We start from the raw sequence: 25,974 nt of genomic DNA, 5'->3' as shown, positions 1-25,974 counted from the left end.
TTAACAAAAACCCACCATCTCAACAAATTAGAATACCAAAAGACCAATAAAAAAAAAAACATTTTTAGTGAATTGTTGGCCTTCTGGAATGTATGTTCATTTACTGTACATGTACTCAATACTTGGTAGGGGCTCCTTTTGCTTTAATTACTGCCTCAGTTCGGCGTGGCATGGAGGTGATCAGATGGCACTGCTTAGGTGGTGTGGAAGGTTTCTTTGACAGTGGCCTTCAGTGATTGGCCGAATGCCTCAAGCGTGTGACGGAAATGTTACGCCCCTTAACATACTGTGTTGCCGTCTCCCAGGCCAGCAGCACGAGACTCAGTCCAGCTGCTCTGCTCGTGCACATCCCATCATCGGTTCTCTTTTAGCAGTTCAGTCAATGTACTGTTAGGAGTAACTGAATATCTCGGGATATTGGATTATTTCCCGTCAGAAGGAGTGTAAGGCACGTTTATAAACCAAATAACTTAAGTAAATTGTGGATTAGTGCGTACTGGAGATGCGAACAATTTCAAATGATTCAGTTCGATTTGGTGAACTGGTTCAACCGGTTCACTAAGAAGATCCGGTTAAATAGAAAGATTAGTTCGCGATCCGGACATCACTAGACAAAAACAATAAAACCCATTACAAACGAGGCATTTGCTGCATCCAGTGGGGACATAATTTCTGATTATAATGACTTATACTGGCTTTGAACGCATTGCGTTGCGTATCGCGCTGCGTAAACATAAAACCATGTCTGCATTTGTGATCTGAGAAACAACAAACAACAAGCCTACTTTACTGCTCAAAACTCGCGTTTGAATCCTCATTGGCAAATTATTTAAATATAAAAAACGTACTTACAGGCTGTGAGTCAGAAGCGCCAGACTGTCCTTGCAAAGTTTGAACTGCCCAACTTTATAGAAACAGCCTTTGTGCCACAGACGCATTGTAGGCTACAGTCCTCATCCTCTGTAAAATGCGTAGCACACATCTGAATATTTGGGTTGGACTGTTCTGGAACAGTGTTGTAAATGCAACTTAACCACTGATTTCTAGTCGTGTCCTCTTTTGGAAGTCCAAACAAAGTAGTTTCGCTTTCACAACTAAACACACAGCGACTCCACAACATGACAGCGGCCGCAACAGAGAGAATAAAAGTTACGCCTTCTTTCTTTGCGTGAACATTTGGGCGGTGTTATGCAAATCTTCCCACATAGGGACGTAGAGAGGTGGGGGCGTGTTAGAACGAGCCATTTTAGGGGGGGTGTGGTTCACTCTTAAGAATATCTCTTTGGATTTGAGACTTTAGTTTCTGGAACTTTACAGATCTTCTTTATGCACCAAGAGCTTGTAACACTCCAAAGAGAAAGGAAAACTTGAAATCGCATCATATGACCCCTTGATATCGTGATGTTGACAGAACGCAAAAGGCGGAACTCTAACACTCTCATTTACACTGCTCCGACAAGGTTTTGTTCCGTTTTCTATGCTTTGCCAGCTCACACCGTTGCCAACTTACAGTGTTAAGGCCCTTTCACATGGGACGCAGCAAGTGGTGGAATCGCTGCATGGCTGCCGCTTTCTCTCATAGTGAAAGTGTTTTGTGCAGTTGCAGGTGGTGCTTCAGAAACGTGCTGCAGTGCATTTGGTGTAAACACAAGCATTGACCAGAGTGGCCGCGATCATTTCCAATGACCGCATCAGAGCCGTAACACACCGCAGACGCGTGCAGTAAAGATGATGGATGTGCGTGAAATCAGACCGGCACTGTCTGCGTTAAAAGCTAGCGTATGGAAGCACTTAGACCCTGGACAAGAGCCACACTATATGCCAGTTGTGTCAAGCCAAACTAAAATATTGTCGAAACACAACAAATATGAGAAACCATATTACAAAATATGCTTTAGTCTATATTAATTTACTACAAGTATGTTGCCACAGACACGTTTTATTTCCCGTTGGTTCTTTGTAACCTTGTAGTTGACTTGCCAAATCACTTCCATTTGTTTCATTAATAAAATCTTGGAAGTAAATTCATTATGGGTCATTCCAGATACTTCTGCTTTAATTGTTACACAGAGAAAAAATCTGTGTTAAAACAAAAGGTGCATCGATAATCATTTTATCATTGAGTCACAGCCCTCTGAATCGTAATCAAATTGAATTGTGAGGTGCCTAGAGATTCCCACCCCTAATAAACACTGACCTGAGGCCTGCAGTTCTTTAGATGTTGTTCTGAGTTCTTTTATGACCTCCTGGATGAGTCATCATTGCGCTCTTGGAGTAATTTTGGTAGGCTGGCCAGTCCTGGGAAGGTTCACCACTGTTCCAAGTTTTCTCCATTTGTGGATAATGGCTCTGACCATGGTTCGCTGGAGTCCCAAAGCCTTAGAAATTACTTTATAACCCTTTCCAGACTGATACATGTCAACTATTGTGTTTCTCATCTGTTCTTGAATTTCTTTAGATCACACATGATGTGTTGCTCTTTAAGCATGCTTCACTTTGTCAGATGGGTTCTATTTAAGTGATTTCTTGATTCCACAGGTCTGGCAGTAATCTGGCCTGGGTGTGGCTAGTGTAATGTATGTATGTGTGTGTGTGTGTGTGTGTGTGTGTGTGTGTGTGTGTGTTAATGAAAGACAACTGAGATGATTTTATATGATTTTATTTTATAATATTTATTTTATTCAACAAGAATGCAATAAATTTATCAAAAGTTCTTTTGAACTTTTTTTTTAATCAAATAATCTAGGAGGGGAAAATGATTATTGGATCATGGGACACTGAGGGCTGGAGTAATGGCTGCTCAAAAGTCAGCTTTGCCCTCAGGAATACAATACATTTTAAAATATATTTAAAATGGAAAATGGTTATTTTTAATTATATTTCACTAAATTACTGTTTTTACAGAATTTTTGTATAAACCCCAAACTTTTGAACTGTATTTTTGAACAGTGTTTTGTCCTACTCAGAGAAACTTGATAAAGTTGTTAGTGTGAGAAAAGGTATACAACCTTTTCTTCGTTCAGTCATCGAATGTAGCCATCAAATAGTGATTGGTAAGCAATAGCAGCAATGAAAGAAACTGTCAGTGCTGTATTAAATTCTGTAAATAGTAAGCAGTGCAGTTGATTATAAGAAGATTTTATGCTCTGCAGCCACAAAAAGGCTGAGACGTCAAGTATCAGTAACATTTTATGCCATTCCCATTACAGTAACAGGAATAGGTGGACTTGGTAACAGCTATGTTTGCAGTTCTTCCTTAGGTATAGTGTGTGATAGTGCTATTTGCAGTTTCCTTGCTGAGAGGCTTCCCTCAGGATAAATGTCTAGTTCTGACTCAAAAACTTTTCAGTTATGTATCATATTAAGATGTGAAATACTGAAGGTTAGAATAAATGGAAAATGTAAATAAAAGGGCATAAAGGGCAAAAATGCAGCAGGTCGCCTAATTAGAGACTTCACATGTTAACAGTATAATTTTAAAATGTACACTAAGAGCATTGTGTTGCTGTGGATTTCAAGAAACTTTTGATTTTTCTTACCCAGATTATCCTCATAAATACGGAGCAGAAGGAGGCTGTGCAGATCACACTGTTTTTGAGCGAATGAAGAAATACCAGGCATCTGCAGTGGAGGAGCCCACCCAGGTCAGCGCCAACACCCCTTCACACAACTCAGCTGAACACCGCCGATATCACCACCTAGCACCGTGATTCTGATCTCACAGTGCAAACAATCATGGAAACCCCACCACACAGAGAGAGATCTGGAACATTTCATGTTTCCCATGATCCTGAAGTTCAGATTTCAATTTGAAACCTTTCTTGAACACATCTGTACTTCATCTGGTATAAATTAGATATAGATTACAAATGATGAGAAATGCATTCTTTTATTATAAATATTTAGAAATTATTTTGTGCTCAAACATAAAAATGTTTTTCCTCTCAGCCTCTTCAGTTAGGTTTTTAGATGTCTTGCTGTTTTCTCTGCAGCAGAAGAACCACGTCATTGACGAAGAGATGGCTGATGGACCGGTGATCCTGAGGAATCGTCGTGCAGCACAGGTAGAGAGAAATACCTGTCAGCTCTTCATCCAGACGGATCACCTCTTCTTCAGATACTACGGCACCAGGGAGGCTGTGATCGCACAGGTACACCTAAAGCAGAGGTGACTTAGTGGTATATAGTGCCTGCAGCTTTTTATATTGTACGTTTATAGGCTTGTTCTTTTGGGTTGTGCAGATTTCCAGTCATGTAAAGGCCATTGACTCTATCTATCAAAGCACAGATTTTCAGGGGATTCGCAATATCAGCTTCATGGTGAAGAGAATTAAGGTGAGTGTGTTTCTCTCTTTCTTCAGTCTTCTTATTAATTATATGTATGTCGTTCCCTGTTGGAAGTGAAATATGTATTAAGTGTATTTTGTTGTTACTGATGCTAATGTAAATATGTCTGATATACAAACAGGATATTCTTCTTCCTATCCTCTATGATTTGCTGTCTAGAATACTAGGCCGTCTAGACTGACTGGCTCATGTTGTTACGGTTGTACAGAGGGGTTACAGATCTTGCCCAGTATTGACCAGATGTCAATAAAAGCATGTCAGACCATGAACTGTAGCTATTTTGAAGAATTGTACAGTTCACTTTTTAGTCCCAGAGTACTGCTCTACAATTGATTTTTTGGGCAGCTTAAGGGTCTGTCCACACAGAATGTGTTTTAAAAGCTTGACACCCTGTTTTAACACAGCACTCTTACATGAGATGGGGTTGGGGGAGTCAGTGACGTCTTTCTAAGAATGTAGACAAGATGTAGACTAAACATTGACTGCAGACTGTCATTTGTATTAAACTGAAATTTGTTTGCGTCTTCGTTTCAGATCAACACTACTGATGATGAAAAGGATCGTACTAACCCTTTTCGATTTCCTAACATCGGTGTGGAGAAATTTCTAGAACTCAACTCAGAGCAGAATCACGATGACTACTGCCTAGCCTACGTCTTCACAGATAGAGACTTTGACGATGGAGTCCTGGGTCTGGCCTGGGTCGGGGCTCCTGCAGGTACGATCAGAGATGCACATACAATGTCTCCCCAGTTTTATCTCATGAGAGGTTTTCTGTGTGTGCTAGTGACCCAAATTAGTGTCTGCTAGTCTGAAATGAAATGAAGACCTGCGAATCAGATGTCAAACTGCATTTGGAAATCCAAATAAATAAAGTATTATTATTAATAGTAATAATACATTTGTTTAAAAGTAATAAGCATGTAACTAATTTTAATTCTGTATTCATCTGTATTCATTATATTTAACTTGTCATGAACAAAACAGAAGTCTAAGAAATTTCCTTAGATGTTTAAATAGCATTGATTTTATTTGGTTCTATTCTACGGAGCCCAGGAAGTCACCTGTAGGGAAAAATAAATAAATCTGTGGCGACGGGTTTTGCAATTCATCAAATAATATTTTTAGCCATTTTAAAATATGCACCCATTCAATTTTAGTTGTATTCCAAATATCTTGAAAGCAAGACAGAAAAATGCTATTGTTGTCACAAAAATTATGAATTACATGAATAATGTAAATGACAGCACAGCTTTCAATTCAAAACGGCAGAGTTTGACAACCAAAAAAAAAGAAAGAAAGAAAGTCGAATAGTTTGCATCACCTGGATAATACAGTCGAGCTGACTGTTGCTATAGTGACAGTGACATACAGCCAAGTATGGTGACCCATACTCAGAATTCATGCTCTACATGTAACCCATCCAAAGTGCACACACATAGCAGTGAACACACACACACACACCATGAACACACACCCGGAGCAGTGGGCAGCCATTTTTTTTATGCTGTAGCGCCCGGGGAGCAGTTGGGGCTTCGGTGGCTTGCTCAAGGGCACCTCAGTCATGGTATTGCTGGCCCGTGACTCAAACCCACAACCTTAGGGATAGGAGTATAGTAAGTAATTCTTACATTTACTATAGTAAGTATTACTATAATTATAATACTATAATAGTAATACTATAGTATTACTACAATTACTATAGTAAGTAATTCTTACATTGAACATTAACAGCAAGTCAAAAGGGGTAAGCTTTCAACTGTATAGCCTATGCATTTTAGATGCTTATATATGCAATGAACGTTATTGAATGATGATTTTTTTTTCTTTTAGAACATTAAAACTGCTCAGGTAATTTCAGTGGTAGGCTATGATACATATTTGTGTATTACTAAATATCGCCAAAGCAAACTCCCCGTGATAGCACGTAAACATTTCTGCCCGTTTTCGCTCGTTGTCAGCCTCTGCTTTTTTGCAACAGACTGAAGCCTGAATTCAGCGCGCCTTATAGCTAATAAAATAAATATTCTGCAATTTTCTGGAGTTATTTTATGATTGTTTCGGGCAATCTCAAACTATAGCTTAAACTTCTCAAAATACAGTTGGCTTCAGATTAAAGTGAAAGTGACAAGACATACAGCCAAGTATGGTGACCCATACTCAGAATTCGTGCTCTGCATTTAACCCATCCAAGTTTTAATCTATGCACAAAAAAAAAAAAAAATTATGTAATCTTTATCTAATTCTGATTGGGTGGGAAAGACCATCATTTGGGTGGGCTCATCCCACCCCTGCCCATGCCTGGAGCCGGCCCTGTGCGGGATGCATTGAATTGTTTAAACTTTATTTTTCAAAATGGAGAATTTCCTCAATGTTCTAAAAAACGAAAGAGATTTGGAGACCGGGTTGCAATAAGAAAGCACTGCAGAAGAGAAGTATCTGCATTAGGAAATACCATATTTGATGGAAGCATAAGGGTAGACAGAGAGAGATTCATTATTCAGTATTCTGTACAATGTATTTAAACCCTACACTGAATAGTCTAAATTACTTTTAAAGTCCATATATGAGGGAAAAAGCATAGTAGGCCTATAATAAAATCACCAAAACAAGTCAAATTTCCAAAACTGTAAAAGGTTATTTAAAAATAAAGCATGACTTATTTTATGATAAACATTACTGTCTCATGCCTCATTTATAGTTATAAATGAATAATAATAATAATAATAATAATAAATATGTATTATTATTATTATTATTATTATTATTATTATTATTATTATTATTATTATTATTAGGCTATTTTTAATATTACATTTACATATGCATTTAAAAAAAGCTTTTATCCAAAACAACTTACAAACGAGGAACAAAGCAGTAAAAAGTCAGTCGTAATACACAATGCCAGGTATAATATACCTGTATAATAATAATATATAAATAAAAATAATATAATAATAAATAATAATAACAATAAAGTGCTAAGATTATCACAAATGGACATTTGATTTTTGATGCACATCATTCTTATCAAATCGTTGTATTCCACCTTGTGCATGATACAATTAAAAGAGAATCGCTGTAAGCATGCAGTTTTTAATGACAATTTAATGAATTCCACTTAATAATATACAGTAACACAATATACAGTAAGATTTGTTCTTCTAAAATGAGTCCGTGAGTACAGTTTACAAACCCGTGGGAACGGATTGCAGAAACGTGCGCATAGATTATGGATTTGTGGGTACAGATTAAAAAAAACTAAGGTACGGTTTATTAATCAGTGGGCATGATTTGTTAAACCGAGGGAACAGTTTAAGAATTTGTGAGTACGGTTTATAAACTGAGGGGATGAATTGCAAAACCGTCACCATGGATAGATTTTATTTATTTTTTCCTACGGGTGACTTCCCAGGCTCCGTACTATTCTGCATTTTCTGTGAGATGTTTTTATTTATTTTTTTTTATACTTTTTAGTAGTTATCTAAACTGTGTTAGTCTCAAGGTAAAGAGAAGTTAGACAAGGACAGCACTGCATCCAAGCTTTGCATACTGAATAGGACTGTAAAGCTGAATACAACTTGCCTTTCAGCTCAGCTTGATAAAAACCCTTTAAGTGTTTTCACATATTTGCCTTTCTTTAACACAAACATGCACACCTTAAAAGCAAGATTCTTTTCATCACTTTTAGTGCATGTTTGTTTCTATTAATGTATTCATGTTGCTAGGGAGGTGTGCACCTCTTTGGCATATTCAGAATGTGATATCACTTTGAGGACTCCTGTTCTCTTTTCTGCCTGCTGCTCAGACATTCACTAACACACAGATACACAGCTTGTTGCATAAACAGTTCTGCTTAATTTGTTTAAAAATAAAGTGTTTGTATAGATTTTTATTCAATAACTCAAGTTTATGAGCATTTATGCTGTCTTATTTAATGTATGCAGTGTCTTGAAGGCTTATTAAGATGCTAAACCTATTGTAAAGCAGTTGAGTCCTCATTAGGGCAGTTGTGTTTTTGCACCAGATGGAATTGGATGCTTATGCATATTTCAGTTTTTAGTTATGATATGAATATTTTTGAGCATAAAACAATCTCATATCTACATAATGACTTTTGAATGTCACTTAAAAAAAAATCTGTAAATAATGTCAGTATTTCAATGAAAAGTAAGAATTAAGTCTTTGATGGAGTCTTTTTCTTTGCACTCAAAATAAAGAGCTTTCTGGAACATTACTGCATTAATGATAAAACAGTCCTGAGACTTAAACACTGTTCTTGAGGAGGAAACACACACACATACTCACAAACATCCCGTCAATCAATAAAGGTAAATTAGCACTGTTAAAGTCTGCTGCTTTGGTCCCCGCTCCGGGTAGCCACTAGGGACAGCAGCAATTGCTGTCTTTGTGAACCACTGAGCTGAGTGAACAAACTTATCAGCCTAAATGTTTGTGTTTGTATATGCAAGTGTCTTTGTATCATTAGGCAAGGAACAGAAAATTAATTCAAACATGCTTACAATTTGATGCTGATAAATTGTGGTTGTAGTGCTGATGCAATAATCTCTGATAATACTGATTTGAATGGCTGAATTACAAATTCAAGCTTTTTCCCTCCGGTGTGGTCATTCAAAACAGTAGCTTGAGATGACAAATTTCAAACTCTAAACTGTTGGAATAAAGATTCTTAGAGATGTGTAGCCCACCTTGCTTGTGAGTTGTAAAACTGAAGTTTTGTTATTTTGCCAGGATACCTTAATTTGTTTTCTTTAGTCTAATTTAAGCAGAAGGTGTGTGGGAGTATTATCACACACAACCATTTTACAGGTACTAGTGTTCTGATGGCAGAGTGGCGTGTGTCTTTGCCCTCTGTCTATGTGTACGCAACGCCGGTTGTTTTTATTCAGTGATATTTGCTTCTTTTGTGGGCGTCTGAGCCACAGCTACAGTGAGATCACTGCATTTCTACATTTTTCAGTGTTGAGTGATTAATCAAGTTTTAACACCAGCGTCAATAAACAGTATTTTGCACATATTCCCCCGTCCCAATCTTCCATTGGTTGGACAAAGTGATGGTCTTTACTCGAATCATTTGTTAAGCCAGTGTTGTTGTGTCAGCATGGTTTTGACAATCCAACAAACAGCTGGTTGAAAGTGCAAGTATTTATACTATTTGGAGAATTAGTTGGGTCTGCAAATAAAATTTGAAGTAGAAGTAAAGGAAAAAATAAATTAACACTAATTACATTCACTTGAACATCTGAGGGATGCTTGTAGAAATGTTTATGCAAAAGAATGTATACAAAATAGTTTTTATGGCTCTTTTAATTCCTTTATGATTTCACCACTTAAGAATGATGAGGATAATGATACCATCACATGGAGATTTTATGTAATTTAGGATTTTATGTTTATTTTTTTATTGATGCTTGTCTGGTTTCAGGCAGCTCTGGTGGAATCTGTGAGAGGAATAAGCAGTACTCTGATGGGAAGAAGAAGTCTCTGAACACTGGCATCATCACCGTGCAAAACTATGCTTCACACGTTCCCCCTAAAGTCTCCCACATTACCTTCGCTCATGAGGTCGGACATAACTTTGGCTCTCCGGTGAGTCCTTCTCAATTCATGTGCAGCATCCTTGACAAATTAACAATCGAAACACCCCTCAGCTGAATCCTTTATGAACAAATTCATTTTACTCTCTAAAGCTCTTAGAATAAAGCATGCATTACAGTACTGCCTTTGACACCTTTAAATTGTCAGATTCATCTAGCCAGTCTTTTGTAGTAACCTGACCTCGCATTTTCTCAAAGTCCTTTCACTTTAAAAGCAATTGCTAAGAATTGGCCCATGGCCCACTGAAAAATAGTGTTGGGTATTTTCAGACTAGTTTATTGTAAGGCCAATTAGCATGTCGTTTCTGCCAAATATGTATAGTTCAGTTGCAAAGAGAATATTTTTAGAATACTTATTATTAGTTCATTTAGTTTCTAAAGCACTTTTCCCACACTCAAAATGTTTTTACAGAGATTCATATGGATATCTGCTCTATTAGTATGATCTGTTCAGGTGGTCAGCTGGAAAACCAGATGAACATCAGGGGCTGGTTGCACAAACGGTTTAGACTAGTCTTAAAAGTTAGTCATATAATTTTTTTCTTTAGGACTGGTCAAGTTTTTTTTAAATTCGGTTACATAAAAACTTAGATTAGCCTAAGTTGAATCCAAAATATAAGGCTGATTACCCTTTGGTTAACTGCTAGTTGGTCAAAATAGTTCTTAAGACACTGTCTTAACATAGAGGCTAAGTTTATGCAACTGGCCCCAGTTTGGCCAGGCTCCTTAAACCAGCTTAGGACCAACAAACACAGAGGACTTTTTTTTAGTGTCCAGTCCCCATCATTGTAATGGTGTAAAATGTGCAATACCTTCATAGATTGAAGAAAGAGCACCCCCTTCTGGCCCTAGAAACACCTTCAAAAGCAACCTTAGTTTTTCTTGTTCATTTTGGTACTAACCAGGTTTCCAACACTTCTTACATAGCTTCAGGCAAACGCTGCAGGGCAGTAGCTGCTGGGATAGTGAATATTTCAAATGTGTCTGTACGCTTGTTACTGATTACACGAGTCATCTTTCTCTGTCTTCCAGCATGACTCAGGAAGTGATTGCACTCCGGGAGAGTCTAAGACTCAGGACCAGAAAGAAAGAGGCAACTACATCATGTATGCCAGAGCCACATCAGGAGACAAGTTCAACAACAACAAGTTCTCCATCTGCAGCATTCGCAACATCAGCCAAGTGCTGGATAAGAAGAGATTCCTCTGCTTTGTTGGTGAGATTTTAACCTCCAACAAGAATTCTCTGTAAAAAAAAAAATATACTGGTAATTTTCTGCCAGGATATCATCTAGTAGATTTATGGACAGTTTCTAAAACACAATGCAATGAAGTGTAAAATTACAGGTAAAACACCTGTAAAAAATAAATGCAGAAAAATCTTTCATAGTAATACAGTACATTGTGCACTATTTTTACTGATTTTTGTATGTCACTTGATTGTGTGGAGTAGTGTTTAAGGCTCTCGGCTGGAGCGAGACATGAGCTATCATGGCGGTGGCCTCGAGTGAGGCACTTAACCTCAGATCTCTCTGAGAGGATTGTCATTGTAATGAGCTCATGGTGCCGTTCTGTAGAATTGTTTCATCAAAGTCTCAAAAAACTGATTCCACCAGCCCTGATCAGGCTGCAGACTTCTTTTTTTAGTCTCCCTTGTTCTCTCTCACGGTCTTGTTCTTTTCCAGAATCTGGACAGCCCATCTGTGGTAATGGTTTGGTTGAGGCTAATGAACAGTGTGACTGTGGCTATAGCGATCAATGCAAGGACAAGTGCTGCTATGATGCCAGTGCGCCAGAGGAACTGAAGTGTAAACTGAAGCCAAACTATCAATGCAGGTGCGCAAAAAGAACTTTAACAGTCTGTTTAATCTCTGTCATTAGCAGCGATTTGTTATTATGTTAACACTTATTTCATTAAGTGCAATAAAGTGTTCATTTTTTCTTGTACTTTTCTCTTGCAGTCCCAGTCAGGGTCCATGCTGCACGTCAGAGTGCACCTTTAAGTCCAGCGATGTGAAATGCAGGGAGGACTCTGAGTGTGCTCTTCAGGGCATGTGCAATGGAAACGTTGCCCAGTGCCCCACCTCAACGCCTAAAGAAAACTTTACATCCTGCCACAAAAATACCCAAGTCTGCCTTAATGGGGTAGGTGCTTCATCATAAGTGGTATGCTGTCCCTTGGAATTGACAATGCTATAAAAAGTCTTAATGTCAAGAATTTAATGTCAAAGTATAAACAGATTTTGCATTTAATAACTGTAAAACAATTTGTCCTATTTGTTTTCACGTTTGAATTAAAAAATAGTTTGTGTTGGCCCAGATGAAAATACACATGAAGACTTCCAAGCATTGAATATTTCTCACTGTATATGGGCATATGTGTGTGTAATAGTTGTCTTTGTTTTGACGACAATTTGTCTGAGAATGTCATTTCTTTCTCTTTCAGGTTTGCTCTGGCTCTATCTGTCAGAAGTATGATCTAGATGTTTGCACTTGTGCCACTGAGGAGGGAAAAGACGACACAGAACTGTGTCATGTGTGCTGTATGAAGAAGGGTGAGTTACACTAATACTTCTCAAGCATGCAGTCCAGACCCCAACAAATCTCTTTTTTTAATTGCCATAAAACATGTAAAGTAATTCCAAAGAAATATAACAAATTTTACTAATCCCATTCTTTCTTTTTGTCTTTGTAGGTCAGCCCAACACTTGCAGCAGCACTAGCTCAGAGAGATGGGTTCAGTACTTTAACAAACAGGTCACCACGTTACAGCCTGGCTCTCCTTGTAATGACTTCAAAGGTTACTGTGATGTCTTCATGAAGTGTAGGCTGGTGGATGCTGACGGCCCTCTGGCAAGGCTTAAGAAAGCCATTTTCAACCCTGAGCTTTACTCGAGCATTGCAGAGTGGATAGTGGCAAGTGTCTCATTTATGTAATCCCTAAATACTTGTTCCCTGCATTTGTTTGCGGCATTAATCGCTATCAAAGACCATGAGAAGTGATATTTCACTCAGCAATATTATTTATCACTACCAGTGCTCATCTCATTTTAATATTTGTGTTTCAGGAGAATTGGTGGGCGGTTCTTCTAATGGGCATTGCTCTCATCATGCTAATGGCTGGGTTCATCAAGATCTGCAGTGTGCACACACCTAGCAGCAACCCTAAATTACCCCCACCCAGACCACTGCCAGGTAATGTACCCCAAATGATCTCTGTCTAAATCATCACCTGGTCATAAGTGGCTCAGACTTCCCTACCAAACCACAGCCAGGGATATATCCCAGATGACCACAAACATATAGCTCATTTGTATACTATTATTACACATAATTGTTACATAATTCACTAGCAGATAAATGCATTTAAAATTCAGTCTCTCTTTTCCAAGAAAAACAGGCCAGACTTGATTTTTGTCCAATCAAATGCTCTGTAGAATAGCAATGTTCCTCCCTCTTGTTGCATACTCAGTTTTGATGGGAGTGTTTAGTGTATGCATACAGCAAATGTATATTCCAAAAGTATACTCCATTTCATAGAATGCACAAACACAGGTGCACAACACGTATGCTGGAAAGTTTAATCCTTGTATCTGTGCTCATTTTTTATGAGCGATAGAAATATCATTGTATTTTTTTTGAGTTGTGGGTATGTGTTGGGTGTCATTAAAAAATGTCTGATATCGATACCAATACCGATACCTTTACTTAGTTCCTGAACTATACTTCTGCCAAATATGTAGTTCCTGATCTATACTTTTTTCGATACCAATTTTATGAAATCCATTTTAACAAGATTACATTACACATTACTTTAAAAAATAACCCTAATCCTATTACGAATGCCCTTTACATTTCTGCATTCAGTTCTGTACATAAGAAACCCAGAAAAACATTTCTAATGATGACACATGAAGCTAATAAACACACAATTGCATGATAGTGCTAGTGTTAACGTAGCATTGCAACTATGGGGGTTGGGACACTTAAACAGCATAAACTATTGTTTTTCCTTGATGCCTCACCAGAGCCAATCACCAGCACTTGATTTAGGTACATCAAGCATGCTGCATGCTTATTGGCTCACTGATATTGATGTGGTTCACCCATTTAGGTTTCAAAATTTGGTACCGAATGAAAATACATTTTTTGATGCTTGATGGTATTGAGGCAATTCAGTCGATGCCTAAAAAGTATCGAACTAAATACCTTACTTGAACCCCTCACATAAGCGCTTGTCAATGCGAAACAATGGGCAATGTGAATATGAAACAACGGGCAGAAGCAGTTGGCACCTTTTGGACAAGGCATGAACTATGCTGTTGACATTTACACAGTGTCCACTGTACACATACTATAGCGTACATGTAAAAACTGAAGTATACTTTTGGCTTAAGCCAGAGTTTTAGTCCAGAGTACAACCTTAAAACAATCACTCAAACTTCCGCCTATTTTCTGTAGTCAAAAACTCTTTAAAGCGCAGAATATTTTATATTTTAGAATATTTTCTGCTTTACCCCAGTCCAAAAAACACATTTAATATTAGACTAGGGGACTCTGGTCGAGGCGATATTTTGCGAGGTCACGTCACTGAATTTGAAGAATTGCCTTAATTCCAAAAACCTAGTTTAACCCCTGTACCTCAAGTGATTAATCATACCTGTATGTGTTATTGTTTAGGCACACTGAAGAGAAGAAGAAATCCCGCTGCACAGACCCAGCCGCAGCGCCAACGCCAGCAGAGAGAGAACTATCAGATGGGCCAGATGCGACGCTGAGACAGCCTCCTCATTGCCTTGGTTCTTCCTAGTGCCTACAGTGGGAAACACTTCACTCCAAAGAGTTAACTGAATCAATCAGTGAGCCCCATCTACAAACTAAGAAACTGGCAAATAAAGGACTTCAAAGAACTATACTTAAGAAAACAACTGTTTTAAAGAGTAAGAAACCACTGTTCTGGGAGCCGGCAAAGCTTTCGCTGCATAGCTCAGAAAAAATCAGAAGCTAGTCATGAGGAAGAGGACAGATTTAATGATTTTTCTGTTTTTTCTGCTTTTCATATTCTTTCTTTTTTTGCCTTTTTATCCTTTTTTTTTTGGGGGGGGGGGTTGCCACCCTCCTGTGGAGATGAGCATGATGGGATTTCACGTAGATATTTCTGCCTATCAACAATAGCTGAGAGAACTCTTTAAAGAGACTAATTTTCCAATATGTAATTAAGATGTTTTTAAAATGCAAGCAAAAGGATTAAAAAGCTTTTATTTCTAAAGCTTTCTCATCATCTCCTGCGTGCAATTGTACAGAGATCTCAAAATACATCAGATCTTTTTCAGTCATGTCAATTTTTTTTTTATTCTGTTGTATAATGATAATTAAGGATGTTTAACTGACACTCAGGATATAATAGGAAATAACAGCACAGAGAGTTTCGATTGGTGAAAGGCCCTTTACCAGATTCACTTTACTGAAAGCAGAACACTTGTTTCATTTTTTCCTCCCCTGCTGATAACCACTAAATAGCTGCAGTTCTTCATTCCATGTGGGTGAGGGAGTTAATGAGAAAGATGATGGTTAAAAAAAGTCCAAAAAAAAAAAAAAGTCACTGTTACTTCATGTTCAGCTGATAACAGTGGTCCCCGCAGGAGACAGACTTGAGAAGATAAGCACAACATCAGGAAATATTTGGTTTTTCAATACATAAAAGGTTTTTATTTTGCAATAAGATGTTGGTAACAGGAAAGTGTGGACATTTATACAAATGAGTAAATCTCAGTGGTGTGCATTAGTGAAAGGCTGGGATAGAGAGAGATTGATGATAAAAGCAATCTGTAGATTCTTTAGTGTTTTACACACCAATCAATATTTATACAAAGCAACTTTTCTTAAGAGATTTCAGTCATTACCTCTTTTAATAGCTAAAAAAAAAAAAGATCCAGACTAGCAGCCTATATAATCAATACATGTATGCCTTGTGTTGCTGTATAGTGTATCTGAACAAGCCCATGGTAACCACACTACTATCACGGCAGTCCAACATACTTTTTAAAAGAAATCCTTCCATTCTTTCTAAATGTGTTTTGATTGTCTTCTGTGTGTGTCTCAACAAAGGCAAAGGGTTACAAATGATTCATGCATCACAAATGTCCTTTTTTAAAGTCTTCTTTTGTGCTTTTTTGTATTTCAACAGACCATCTGTTTAAGTTTGTTGAATGGGATCCTGGTAGTGTGACTGAGAGTCCGATGTCTTCTCAAACAACCTTGCATCCTTTAAGGATGTGCATTTAAAACATAGATGAGTTGCTTATTTCTAGAAGATGAGTATTGCTGACAAGAAGTCCTCCCTTAGATCTAAATTCCTCATTTGTGTATGTCTCTGTACATGTTATTGGGAAATGGGTTTTTAGTGAGCTTGACTTTTCTGTTCTGACTGCAATTGGCTTCACATTAATAATTTCTGTGTTATTCTGTGGTATATGGGTTTGTTTGAATTTGTAAGGGGATTTTGGCCTTTATTTTAAAAAAATAAAATAAATTTCCTTGTCTTGCTTTAAGTTCATAAATAATGTGCACTGATATGTAAGCATGGTGTGTGGATAGAATATGAAAAACAAGATGGCGAAAATGTCTACTACTACTGTTTGATTTTAATGTCCGCTGTGTTTTATACAGTATCTTCCCTTTTCTTTTTCTTTTGCTTTATTTGTAGTTTTTTTTCTCCTTTTTTGCGCTCACTTTTGAAAATTTTTACTAAATACTTTGCAAAAAGTATTGTGCATCGACATGTAATTTTTTTTAAGTACTTGAAATGCATAAATAAAATAGCCTTGATCAAAAGCTCTTTTCACTGTCTGGTAAAATATGTCCATACATGTTGACGTAAATTGTATTAATTACCTGTATGCTCTACACACTAAAGCATGGTTTTTTTTTTGTTTTTTTTTTACTGCATATTGTAACAGTATATATCAAGAGTGCCGCTGAAGTATTCAACAAGCCATCACAGATGGAAATCATCCATTCATGTTATATTTAAGTTGAACTGAGTCACACCTTTCACAAATCATTTTCTCATAAACTGAACATTTTGTTGTCAACCTTTGTGTAGTTATGTCAAATCTGTTGTATACATAATCATTTGTTGCCAAGTTCAGTTGCAGTTTTACAGAGGAATATTATCTATCCTGTGTCTACTTTTTACTTTATCCATGAATAGACTGGCTATAAGTTATCCTCTATTCTACGTGAGCAAAAATAACATTGAGTTAAACAACTAATATGATTAAAGCATCTTTAATGTAGTGCCACAGAAATATGGCTTGAAATATGACATGATATAAGCTCATATTTTTTAATAATAAATTATCTGTAATGGGACCATATTCAGTCAGTTTTGGGAGCCTATTTTATTTTCAGAAATAAAAAGGCAAAGATGGCAGCTCTTAAAGGGATAGTTCACCCAAAAATGAAAATTTTATGTTTATCTGCTTACCCCCAAGGCATCCAAGTGTAGGTGACTTTGTTTCTATCTCAAATGGACCCTTGACACTCCTTATTGAGATTGTAGATAGAGTGTCAATGGTCCATTTGAGAGCTAGGCGGCGGTAATGCACTTATAAGTCTGTGATCTGCCGTAAAGCAAGAAGAAGAAGAAGATGCGAATGCGCTCAGGACTGTTTGGACATTGCGGTGAATCAGAGGTTAAAAACTATATACTGTACAGTTTCTTGCACAGACCAATCATTTTGTGTCTTTACCCATCAGTGTATTGTCACGAGCCGCAGGTTTTAATTTGGTTTTGTTTGTGTATGTTTTTTGGACTCTCAAAGCCGTGATTCCCATCCACTTACATTATATGACTGACAGACTGCAACGGTTTGAGTTTAAAATCTTTGTTTGTGTTCTACTGAAGAAACAAAATCACCTACATCTTGGATGGCCTGGGGGTAAGCAGATAAACATCAAATTTTCATTTTTGGGTGAACTATCCCTTTAACAGTGTTCAAGTGCTATATATGGTATTAACAAAGTTGTTACATGATTTCTCCCCTGCCCCTGCAGTGCTGTCCACATCACTGGTTTCAGATGGATGAAGGGTATAGGGGACCAAAAACTCTTCCGAGCCAATTAAGAAGGTGCCATTTTCACACAATTAAACCTGCGCAAGGAATCATGGGAGTTAAGTGTCCATATCCTTCGAACTCCTTCATTCCAAATGCCCCTTTTAAGTGGCCGGTTGTGAGCACTTAGGTTTGGAATGAACCCTCAATATGGTGGCTACGACGATGCTCACTCTGAAGTGCCCTTCGGAATCAGATTTGAAACGCAGGGCGAGTATCAGCACTAAAACACAGGGTCAATCAAGAGAGCAGCCCGTGGCTTTTAGCCAATCAGAATGCGCTATATTTGTTGACATTTGAGAGCGTGAGATTCTGGAACGAGGGCTTCTGCTAAAAGTTGGCATAGCCTGCAGTGAAATGTAAAACATATCTGATATACGAAAACCGTATTTAATAACAAAATCCTTGAACACTTGGTCATTCTTTAATTTCTCATTTAAAAAAAATTAAAGTTCGAAACATTAAGCATATGTTACAGGAAACCCGGTCCTATAAGTCCCAAAGTCTGTGGAGACAAGATCTGATGTGTGAGGTGAGTTTTTTTTAGTCGTGCTTCATCATCATCCTCCGCTTCTGCTGCGGCTTCTCGCGCTTCTTTTCACAGCGCACGAACACCTTCTCCTGCGACGGCTCGATATACACGCCCTCATCTGTCTGTGGACAAAACGGAGTTCTGACGAGAAAAGAGATGCTATGAGCTTCAGTAAAGGTAGTAATGTCAAAAAAGCCTATTCAAACAACGGCATGTCCAACAATGTCCACTAGAGGTCGCCAGAATAACTAAACATGAAATGGAAGCTTGAAAATGTTATAAGCTTTTTTGTGTCTGCTTTAAAAAATAACTGTTTGAGGTTTTTTTTTTCTGTATTTCTCTACTTAACAGTAGTTGAGATATTGTCTTGTCTGCATACACATTATCATGTCAGTTTCTGGTGTATTGCATTACTTATACTTCATATGGCTTCATATATATATATATATATATATATATATATATATATATATATATATATATACACACACATCTTGTCCATTTTTTAAAAGCTGTTATACAGAGGCAATAAAGATCATTTAGATCATTATACGCTAAATCCAGGCTCTTACTCTTTAGTCAGCATCTTTTTTTGCCTTTTATTCCTATGTGAGCATTCAGTTGAAGGCAAACTCTTATCGGTCTCCTCTAACACTTACTTCCTCTGGGTCTCTCCTGCTTTCACTGTGATCTTCCCCACTGTGAGCTGTGGTCCTCTGCTGCTTTTGGCCCAAGGTAACATGGTCTTAACCGTGCTCCACATGTTTGCCCATACTGGGCTTCCCTCCCAGGTGAAGCGCATTATCATCAGGTCACCGATGTCAGTATCCAGAGTGATGAGGAACGTAAAAGTCTTGTTACCTGAAATCTCCTCAACTCTGAGAAGGAGGAATTAAGTAAAGTGATTGTTCAGGCTTACTTCATTCAGTATTTAGATTCCTATAATAAACAACAACAATTTGGTGAAAATGCATGAGAGTAATTGTGTGCGCATGCTTTTGTTCGAGATGCTATTTTAGTCAATTGCATGCTTCCCTGCAGTTTTCTGCTCTCTGTTTCATGTTCCCAGCACACATGTATTTCATTCGTTCATGCGAAATGAGTTATTCTGATGAGAGCTCTCTGTGTGCTGTGATGACTAATTGAGTGGTTTCCCTTTGAAGCGGAGCTTGTTACTTTGAGCTTTTAGAGCCCAGTACATAAAACATTGATGTTCTTCATCCCGAATGTTATCAAGTAGTCTTTCATTTAGGAATCTTTGGCTTACTGTTAAATCTAGAGCTTCTGCTCCTGTCACACTAATTTAAGCTTTTACTTATGAACTAACCATAGTTATGAATTGTACTTGTACATTTATTTTTATGTATGTTCTTGTAATTATACATTACTTCGTTACATAGGCTTTAGTTTGGTTATAGCAGATGATGGTTAACCGCATAAAGCTTTTTAAATTGCAGAAAGCACAAATGTATCCATATACATGGATCATATGGATGATGATGATGATGATGATGAGAGTCATTACAAAGCTCATTAAGGTGATGCTCAATAACACTTTACTAAGATCATGTTTTCTTAAGATTCAGCTGCTGATATCAGTGTGAATTGCATACTTACAGTGTTATGGGTACATTTTCACTTTCTCCCAGTGTCCCAGTTAGAGAGACTGTGAGGGTGGGCTCGATCTTATCAGTTTGGTTGATGAACTGGATCCTGAATTGATAGTGGAACACTAATGGGGAAGGAAAACAGATTAGAATGGTTTATATTTTATATTTATTTTTATATATATTTTATTTGAATACGTTTTCCTTTTTTTATTATTATTATTATTACAAAAAAAATTTGTATTAGGGAGAGAAGTTTATCAGAGGACATAATCTCTCATTTGACATAACAGTAGGAACTGACTGTTTTACACATTTTTTAGGTTGTTACAGTTGTTTCTCACATTTGTAGGGCATGTGTGAACGGGTTTTGAGAAACAGTCTCTTGCTTGTGCCGGTGCGGACTTTCTTGATGTCATAACCCAAAGTGTTACAGCGGTTCTTTCGGCAGTCCAGACAGTAGCCTTTATCGAAAGCCGTGTTGTCGCTGCACTTGTAGGCCATAATCTGCTTGTCTTTGTTCACCAGGGAGTCAATGAAGAGATGCACAGCACGCTCATGGGCACACTTCACTGTCTGCTCAATACCTAAAGTTAGATGGACACAACATAACTAATAAACAGCAAATAATCATAGGTTCACTTGTTTAGCTTAAAGCGCTGCACTGGTGTGTTGTTTTTGTTCAAATCAAAGCGTAAATACATGTAGAAAATGTATCCTTGTGGCGCGGCTGACACAGAAGAGCATAAGCTGCCTGCGTTCAGCTCCTATTCTCCAAATTGCCCAAAACGCCGATACGCAGATACACAGAGAAAAAAAATAGACAAATAAATTAATAAATTCTTTATCATTCACACACAAAAATAAAAAAAGTCACTCCAGTAACATTAAAATTGTGCTTCATAACATTATGGTTGAACCACTGATGGCAGATGGACTATTCTGACAATGTCATTCATACTTTTCTGGACCTTGTCAGTATATTTTATTTGGCAGTCTATGGGACAGTCACATTTCATCCAAAATATCTTAAATTGTGTTCCGAAGAGGAACGAAGCTTTTACAGGTTTGGAATGACATGGGGGTAAGTGATTAATGACAAAATTTTCATTTTGGGTTGGAGTATCCCTTTAATCTTACTTGTCTGTCTAGATTTACTGTGGTGTGTTGTGGGCAGTTAGCAGTGATGCTAACAGCGTGATGCTAACAGCGCATCAGTGCATTCTTTTGGGGAAGTCGTGGCCTAATGGTTAGAGAGTTTGACTCCTAACCCTAAGGTTGAGGGTTCGAGTCTCGGGCCAGCAATACCACGACTGAGGTGCCCTTGAGCAAGGCACTGAACCCCCAACTGCTCCCGCAGCATAAATGGCTGCCCACTGCTCCGGGTGTGTGTTCATGGTGTGTGTGTGTTCACTGCTGTGTGTGTGCACTTTGGATGGGTTAAATGCAGAGCACAAATTCTGAGTATGGGTCACCATACTTGGCTGTATGTCACGTCACTTCACCCCCCCAAAAAAAACCCTGATGCATCATGATTTCCACAAAAATATTAAGCAGTACAACCATTTTATTAATAATAAATAAGAAGAAATGTTTCTGAGCACCAATTCAGAATATATGACTGAGTAATGGGTGCTGAAAATTCAGCTTTGCATCGCCGGAATAAATTACATTTTGAATATACTGAAATAGAAAAGAGTTTTTCAAATTATAGTAATGCAGTAATTAATTTCTGTTTTTTACAGTATTTTGATCAAATGCAGACTGTGTTAACATAAGAGATTTATTAAAAAAAAAAAAATGCAATCATACTGGTCTCAAACTTTTGAAAGAAAAAAAAAATCTTTCCCCTATTAATTTTTACAGTTGCATTCGTCCCACCCTTGCAGTGTGCCTGTCAGAGTCATGGACTCATCAGTGTGTAGCTGTTAAAAATAAGGATTTCGGGTCTGTATTTCTGCATCGATTTTACCCAAAGGGATTTTTAATTGCCTGAAGGCATATCTCAGTAGGAGAGCAGAACAGAACAGGAATTTGAAATAATTAAGTTGTCAGGATGACAGCTGCTTTTATGTGTCTATGCCTTTCATCTGGAAAGCTGTCGTTATTACTTAGCTGTTCTCACAGTGTCATTAATGGGATGTTTTCAATATATCCCATTCTCATCCTAATATGACATTTAAGATATGAGGATGGACCTGTCCCTTCCTCTCTCTGTTCGTCCATTCATCCATCTATTAATCCAAGCAACTCACCCATAATCCCATATTGGGCTAAATGTGCATAAATGTTTTGCACATACAGATGGCACCCTGGTTGAAATGATCCTCCATTGGGATAGAAGTCAAAGTGGGCAACAGGCTGTTTGATGCCCACACTGAGCCCCATGCGCTCTTGGGTAAATGTATGGATGGCATCCACAAAGGTAGCATCTTCAGGTGAGAGTCTTTCAGTATGAGACATTCCCTCAAACAATGGACCCGCAGGATCCAAACCTACACAAACAAAACGAACTTAAATGTATGTTTTTGTCATGTTTAAAATATTTACTGAGAATTAAGATCTTAGAGTTAAAGATCTTTCTCATATTTCTATATTAACACCATTGTTTAGTGAGATATTCACAATGCTGACAAGACTGTCTCACCGGTAATTCTTCCCAAGGTTTTTCCAGACACAGCTAGGTTGCTCCCAGCAAACCCAGATATATGAGCTCCAAGGCTGTAGCCAATCAAATGTACTTTTCCCAAAGGAAAATGTTTGAAATCCTGTTAGGGACACTTACAGATGAATGCCATATTCAGCAAGTATGCATTAAATTGACCAAACATGACAGTACAGGCATTTATAATGTTACAAAAGACACTACATGTCAGAATGCTGCACATGTGGCTATTAGCTCCGATAGCACTGATAGTAAGAAGACATGTTTCTTATGCATCAAGTCAGGACCCTAAAAAACAAAACAATTAATAATGGTCAGTTATTATAAAACAATATTTATAAAACATACAAATAAACATGCTTTCCATTGATGTATGGTTTGTTAGGATAGGACAATATTTGGCAGAGATACAACTATTGGAAAATCTGGAATCTGAAGGTGCAAAAAAATTGATTTTAAAGATGTCCAAATGAAGACCCTAGCAATGCATATTACTAATCAAAAATTAAGTTTTGATATATTTATGGTAGGAAATTTACAAAACATCTGTCATCTATTAACATTCTACTGAGTCAGTTCCATGTAAGATGTAAGGATGGGAGCATTATTCCCTTGGGAAATAAATTCTGCATCCATAACTGTAAAGAGATTTGTATTCCCAAACCAACCCTTACCTCTAGCCACCTCAGCAGGTGAGCAATGTCCTGCCCCACAACGCGTGTGTTCTGAGCAGCTATAGGGTAGTGATGGTGTGCCAGAGTCAGCCAATCTGCAATCACTACATTGATGCTTCCTTCTGAGCTTTTCAGTGCTGATGCCAACCTGGAAATCCAGTTGTCCATCATTCCGTCCACCTGCAGCACAGCAAGGAAGATTTTATTTATTTATTTTATTATTTTTCAGATGCATCTGCTCACATAGATCACATCTCTCCGGTTTGGTTTGTAAGTCACTTTCGCCTTTATCAGATTAGAAATAACTCTGCTTAGCTGTTTGCACTCCATGCCAAGGTCATGACCTTTTGTACATTTGAACTATTGATCTGTTTTTCTATTAAATCAATGAACTCAACATACCGACCAGCCATGAATGATGATAGCCAGAGGATGGCTGCTATTGAAACCACAAGCGTCCAGAGTGTGAGGCTTGAAGAGCTCCACTGTGCATGTATCATCTATGCTGTCAGTGTAAAGCCTGAAGAATGATTTAGGTTTGTAGGGCATCTTCATCTTCTCTCCAGGCTCAGTGTCTGTTAGTATGGTCATACATAAACTGAGGTTCACAGACAGTTCTTTTTTTTTTTTTTTTTTTTAGGCTGTACAGTAGTCTTGGAATATTGATATATTTCCATAAGCAGCAATGCAAAATTTGCATTGAAATGAAGTTACAAATGAAAATAAAATAGGGGTATGTTTAGATCCCATAGGTCCGGGGAACTTTGAGCTTGATGGTTTGAGATTGAGTCAATATAAAATGTGTTTACCCATCACTCTTGCCCATTAAATGAGCATGTGGAGAATAAGATATGACACATGTTGCATTTCTCATATGCATTAAACATTTATGTTGCAACAACATATGTAATATAAAATGTTTCATAAAACTATTGTACCCAACGGTTTACCACTGTTTGTTGCATGTCCTGTAAAAATATTCCTAATATTTGAACCCCTGTTTTAATGTTTTCCTATGCAAATGTTTGTTTTAATGGGACATGCAGTTCTCTGTCTGTCTCTGCAGAGGAATCGATCTCTCTGCAAGGTAGCGGTTAGTTGTTAGCATTCTATGAAAGGTCAAAAAACCCAAGCATGCAAAAAATCTGAATGCATCATTTAGAGTTAATACAAAACAAATTTCCCTTTGAAGTGTCTTTTAATCTGAGATAAATGATAATGATAAACCTCTGATTCAGCATATTTTTCTGTGATGTAGTTTTTGCATGTGAAAAATGTTCAGGAAGGCCAGTGTGTTCTTAATTGTGAACCACATTCTGTCACAACATAGCATATAGTGCATGTTACAATACCTTAGTGAATAAGGGAAAAAGAAGCATGTGCTTCACTGTTGCTCAGAAGATAATTTTAAACATACAGAACACTCAAATATTCGGTCGTTTACTCATCCACATGTTGTCCCAACCCTGTATGATTTCTTCTGCAGAACACAAAAGAAGATATACTGAAGAATGTTTCAACTGTTTTTGTCCATGCAATGCAAGTGTGGTCCAAAACAGCATTGCATCCAGTTGACAGTGGGCAAAAACTAAATAAATAAATAGATTTATTCTTTTGTGTTCTGCAAACGTAAAATAAAATGAAACACATGGGGGTGAGGAAATGATGACAGAATTTAAGTTAAGCATAATTCACCCTCACCTGCTCTGTTACCCCGAAATTTCCTTCCATCAGTCAGTTGAAAGATGATCAGACAGTAGGACACTATTTTAATAAGAGTCTTCATGCTCAGGCCACTTCAGGAGTCCACACAGATAATCCAAATATTTCCTCCCTCTCTTTTTCTCGGGCAAGAGAAGAGGCAGGTGATTACTGAATAATTATTGAAACTGTCTGAGGGAAGGGAGCTGGCCCAGAGGGGATGTTTGTTAGGCGAGGGTGCAGACAGTTCAGTCCTCTGGGTGAGCTTTGAAACCTTTTGTCATTTTGCAGCCAAATGATGGCCCTGATTGGCTGCATGGTGTTACATAAGAATCTATGCCACGATTGGTGAAAAAATGTAGTCAGAAAGAGTTCAGAAAGGTACACGCTGACTTATTACTAATAACCTTACTACTCAAATACCATGTCTCCAAATGTCTTTCAGAGATGTCAAATGATGGTTTAACTCACTACATGGTATTTTCTACTTAGTTAGACCCAGTTTATTTTTATTATTTAGCTCATTAACTAGTTCTAGATCAGATGCTGACAGTATGTGTCCATGTCCTGTTGATAGATGGATGGCTATATAGATAGATAGATAGATAGATAGATAGATAGATAGATAGATAGATAGATAGATCTGCGCCTGTGTTTGTATGTGGTACTGCATTATGGGTATTGTTGTGTTCTCTACATTATAGGGACTAAATC

At 37.6% G+C, this 25,974-nt stretch overlaps 2 protein-coding genes across 4 annotated transcripts in view; one reads left to right on the top strand and one right to left on the bottom strand.

The window, feature by feature from the left end:
* The window catches only part of adam10a (ADAM metallopeptidase domain 10a), a 56,616-nt gene extending 39,818 nt beyond the window's left edge, over positions 1–16,798 (top strand). The window contains exons 5-16 of one of the 2 annotated variants that reach the window (XM_042727616.1): positions 3,544–3,644; positions 3,996–4,151; positions 4,243–4,335; positions 4,882–5,065; positions 9,794–9,957; positions 10,998–11,181; positions 11,650–11,800; positions 11,926–12,109; positions 12,411–12,519; positions 12,660–12,880; positions 13,033–13,159; positions 14,645–16,798. In XM_042727616.1, the coding sequence (XP_042583550.1) occupies positions 3,544–3,644; positions 3,996–4,151; positions 4,243–4,335; positions 4,882–5,065; positions 9,794–9,957; positions 10,998–11,181; positions 11,650–11,800; positions 11,926–12,109; positions 12,411–12,519; positions 12,660–12,880; positions 13,033–13,159; positions 14,645–14,742 (1,772 nt within the window). In that variant the 3' untranslated portion in view covers positions 14,743–16,798. Of the gene's footprint in view, positions 1–3,543; positions 3,645–3,992; positions 4,152–4,242; positions 4,336–4,881; positions 5,066–9,793; positions 9,958–10,997; positions 11,182–11,649; positions 11,801–11,925; positions 12,110–12,410; positions 12,520–12,659; positions 12,881–13,032; positions 13,160–14,644 lie in introns of both variants that reach the window. The other variant, XM_042727615.1, reaches the window with a different exon arrangement.
* An 87-nt stretch (positions 16,799–16,885) lies between these two features.
* Positions 16,886–25,836, bottom strand: lipca (lipase, hepatic a). Of its 2 annotated transcripts, none has more exons than XM_042727617.1 (9): positions 25,261–25,836; positions 23,962–24,134; positions 23,560–23,742; positions 22,868–22,988; positions 22,476–22,715; positions 20,565–20,807; positions 20,231–20,345; positions 19,273–19,491; positions 16,886–18,754 (listed from the first exon to the last, which is right to left on the bottom strand). In XM_042727617.1, the coding sequence occupies exons 1-9, from the start codon at positions 25,343–25,345 to the stop codon at positions 18,625–18,627; spliced, it is 1,509 nt and encodes a 502-aa protein (XP_042583551.1). In that variant the 5' UTR covers positions 25,346–25,836; the 3' UTR covers positions 16,886–18,624. The 2 variants fall into 2 exon arrangements, with proteins under 2 accessions (XP_042583551.1, XP_018956861.2); XM_019101316.2 differs by having other exon boundaries at positions 23,560–23,739; positions 25,261–25,831.
* Between the last annotated feature and the right edge of the window lie 138 nt (positions 25,837–25,974).

This window comes from Cyprinus carpio, chromosome B7, assembly GCF_018340385.1.
Source record: "Cyprinus carpio isolate SPL01 chromosome B7, ASM1834038v1, whole genome shotgun sequence".
NCBI lineage: Eukaryota > Metazoa > Chordata > Actinopteri > Cypriniformes > Cyprinidae > Cyprinus > Cyprinus carpio.
The sequence above is the reverse complement of the archived record's forward strand: the minus strand, read 5'-3'. Positions and strand labels throughout refer to the sequence as shown.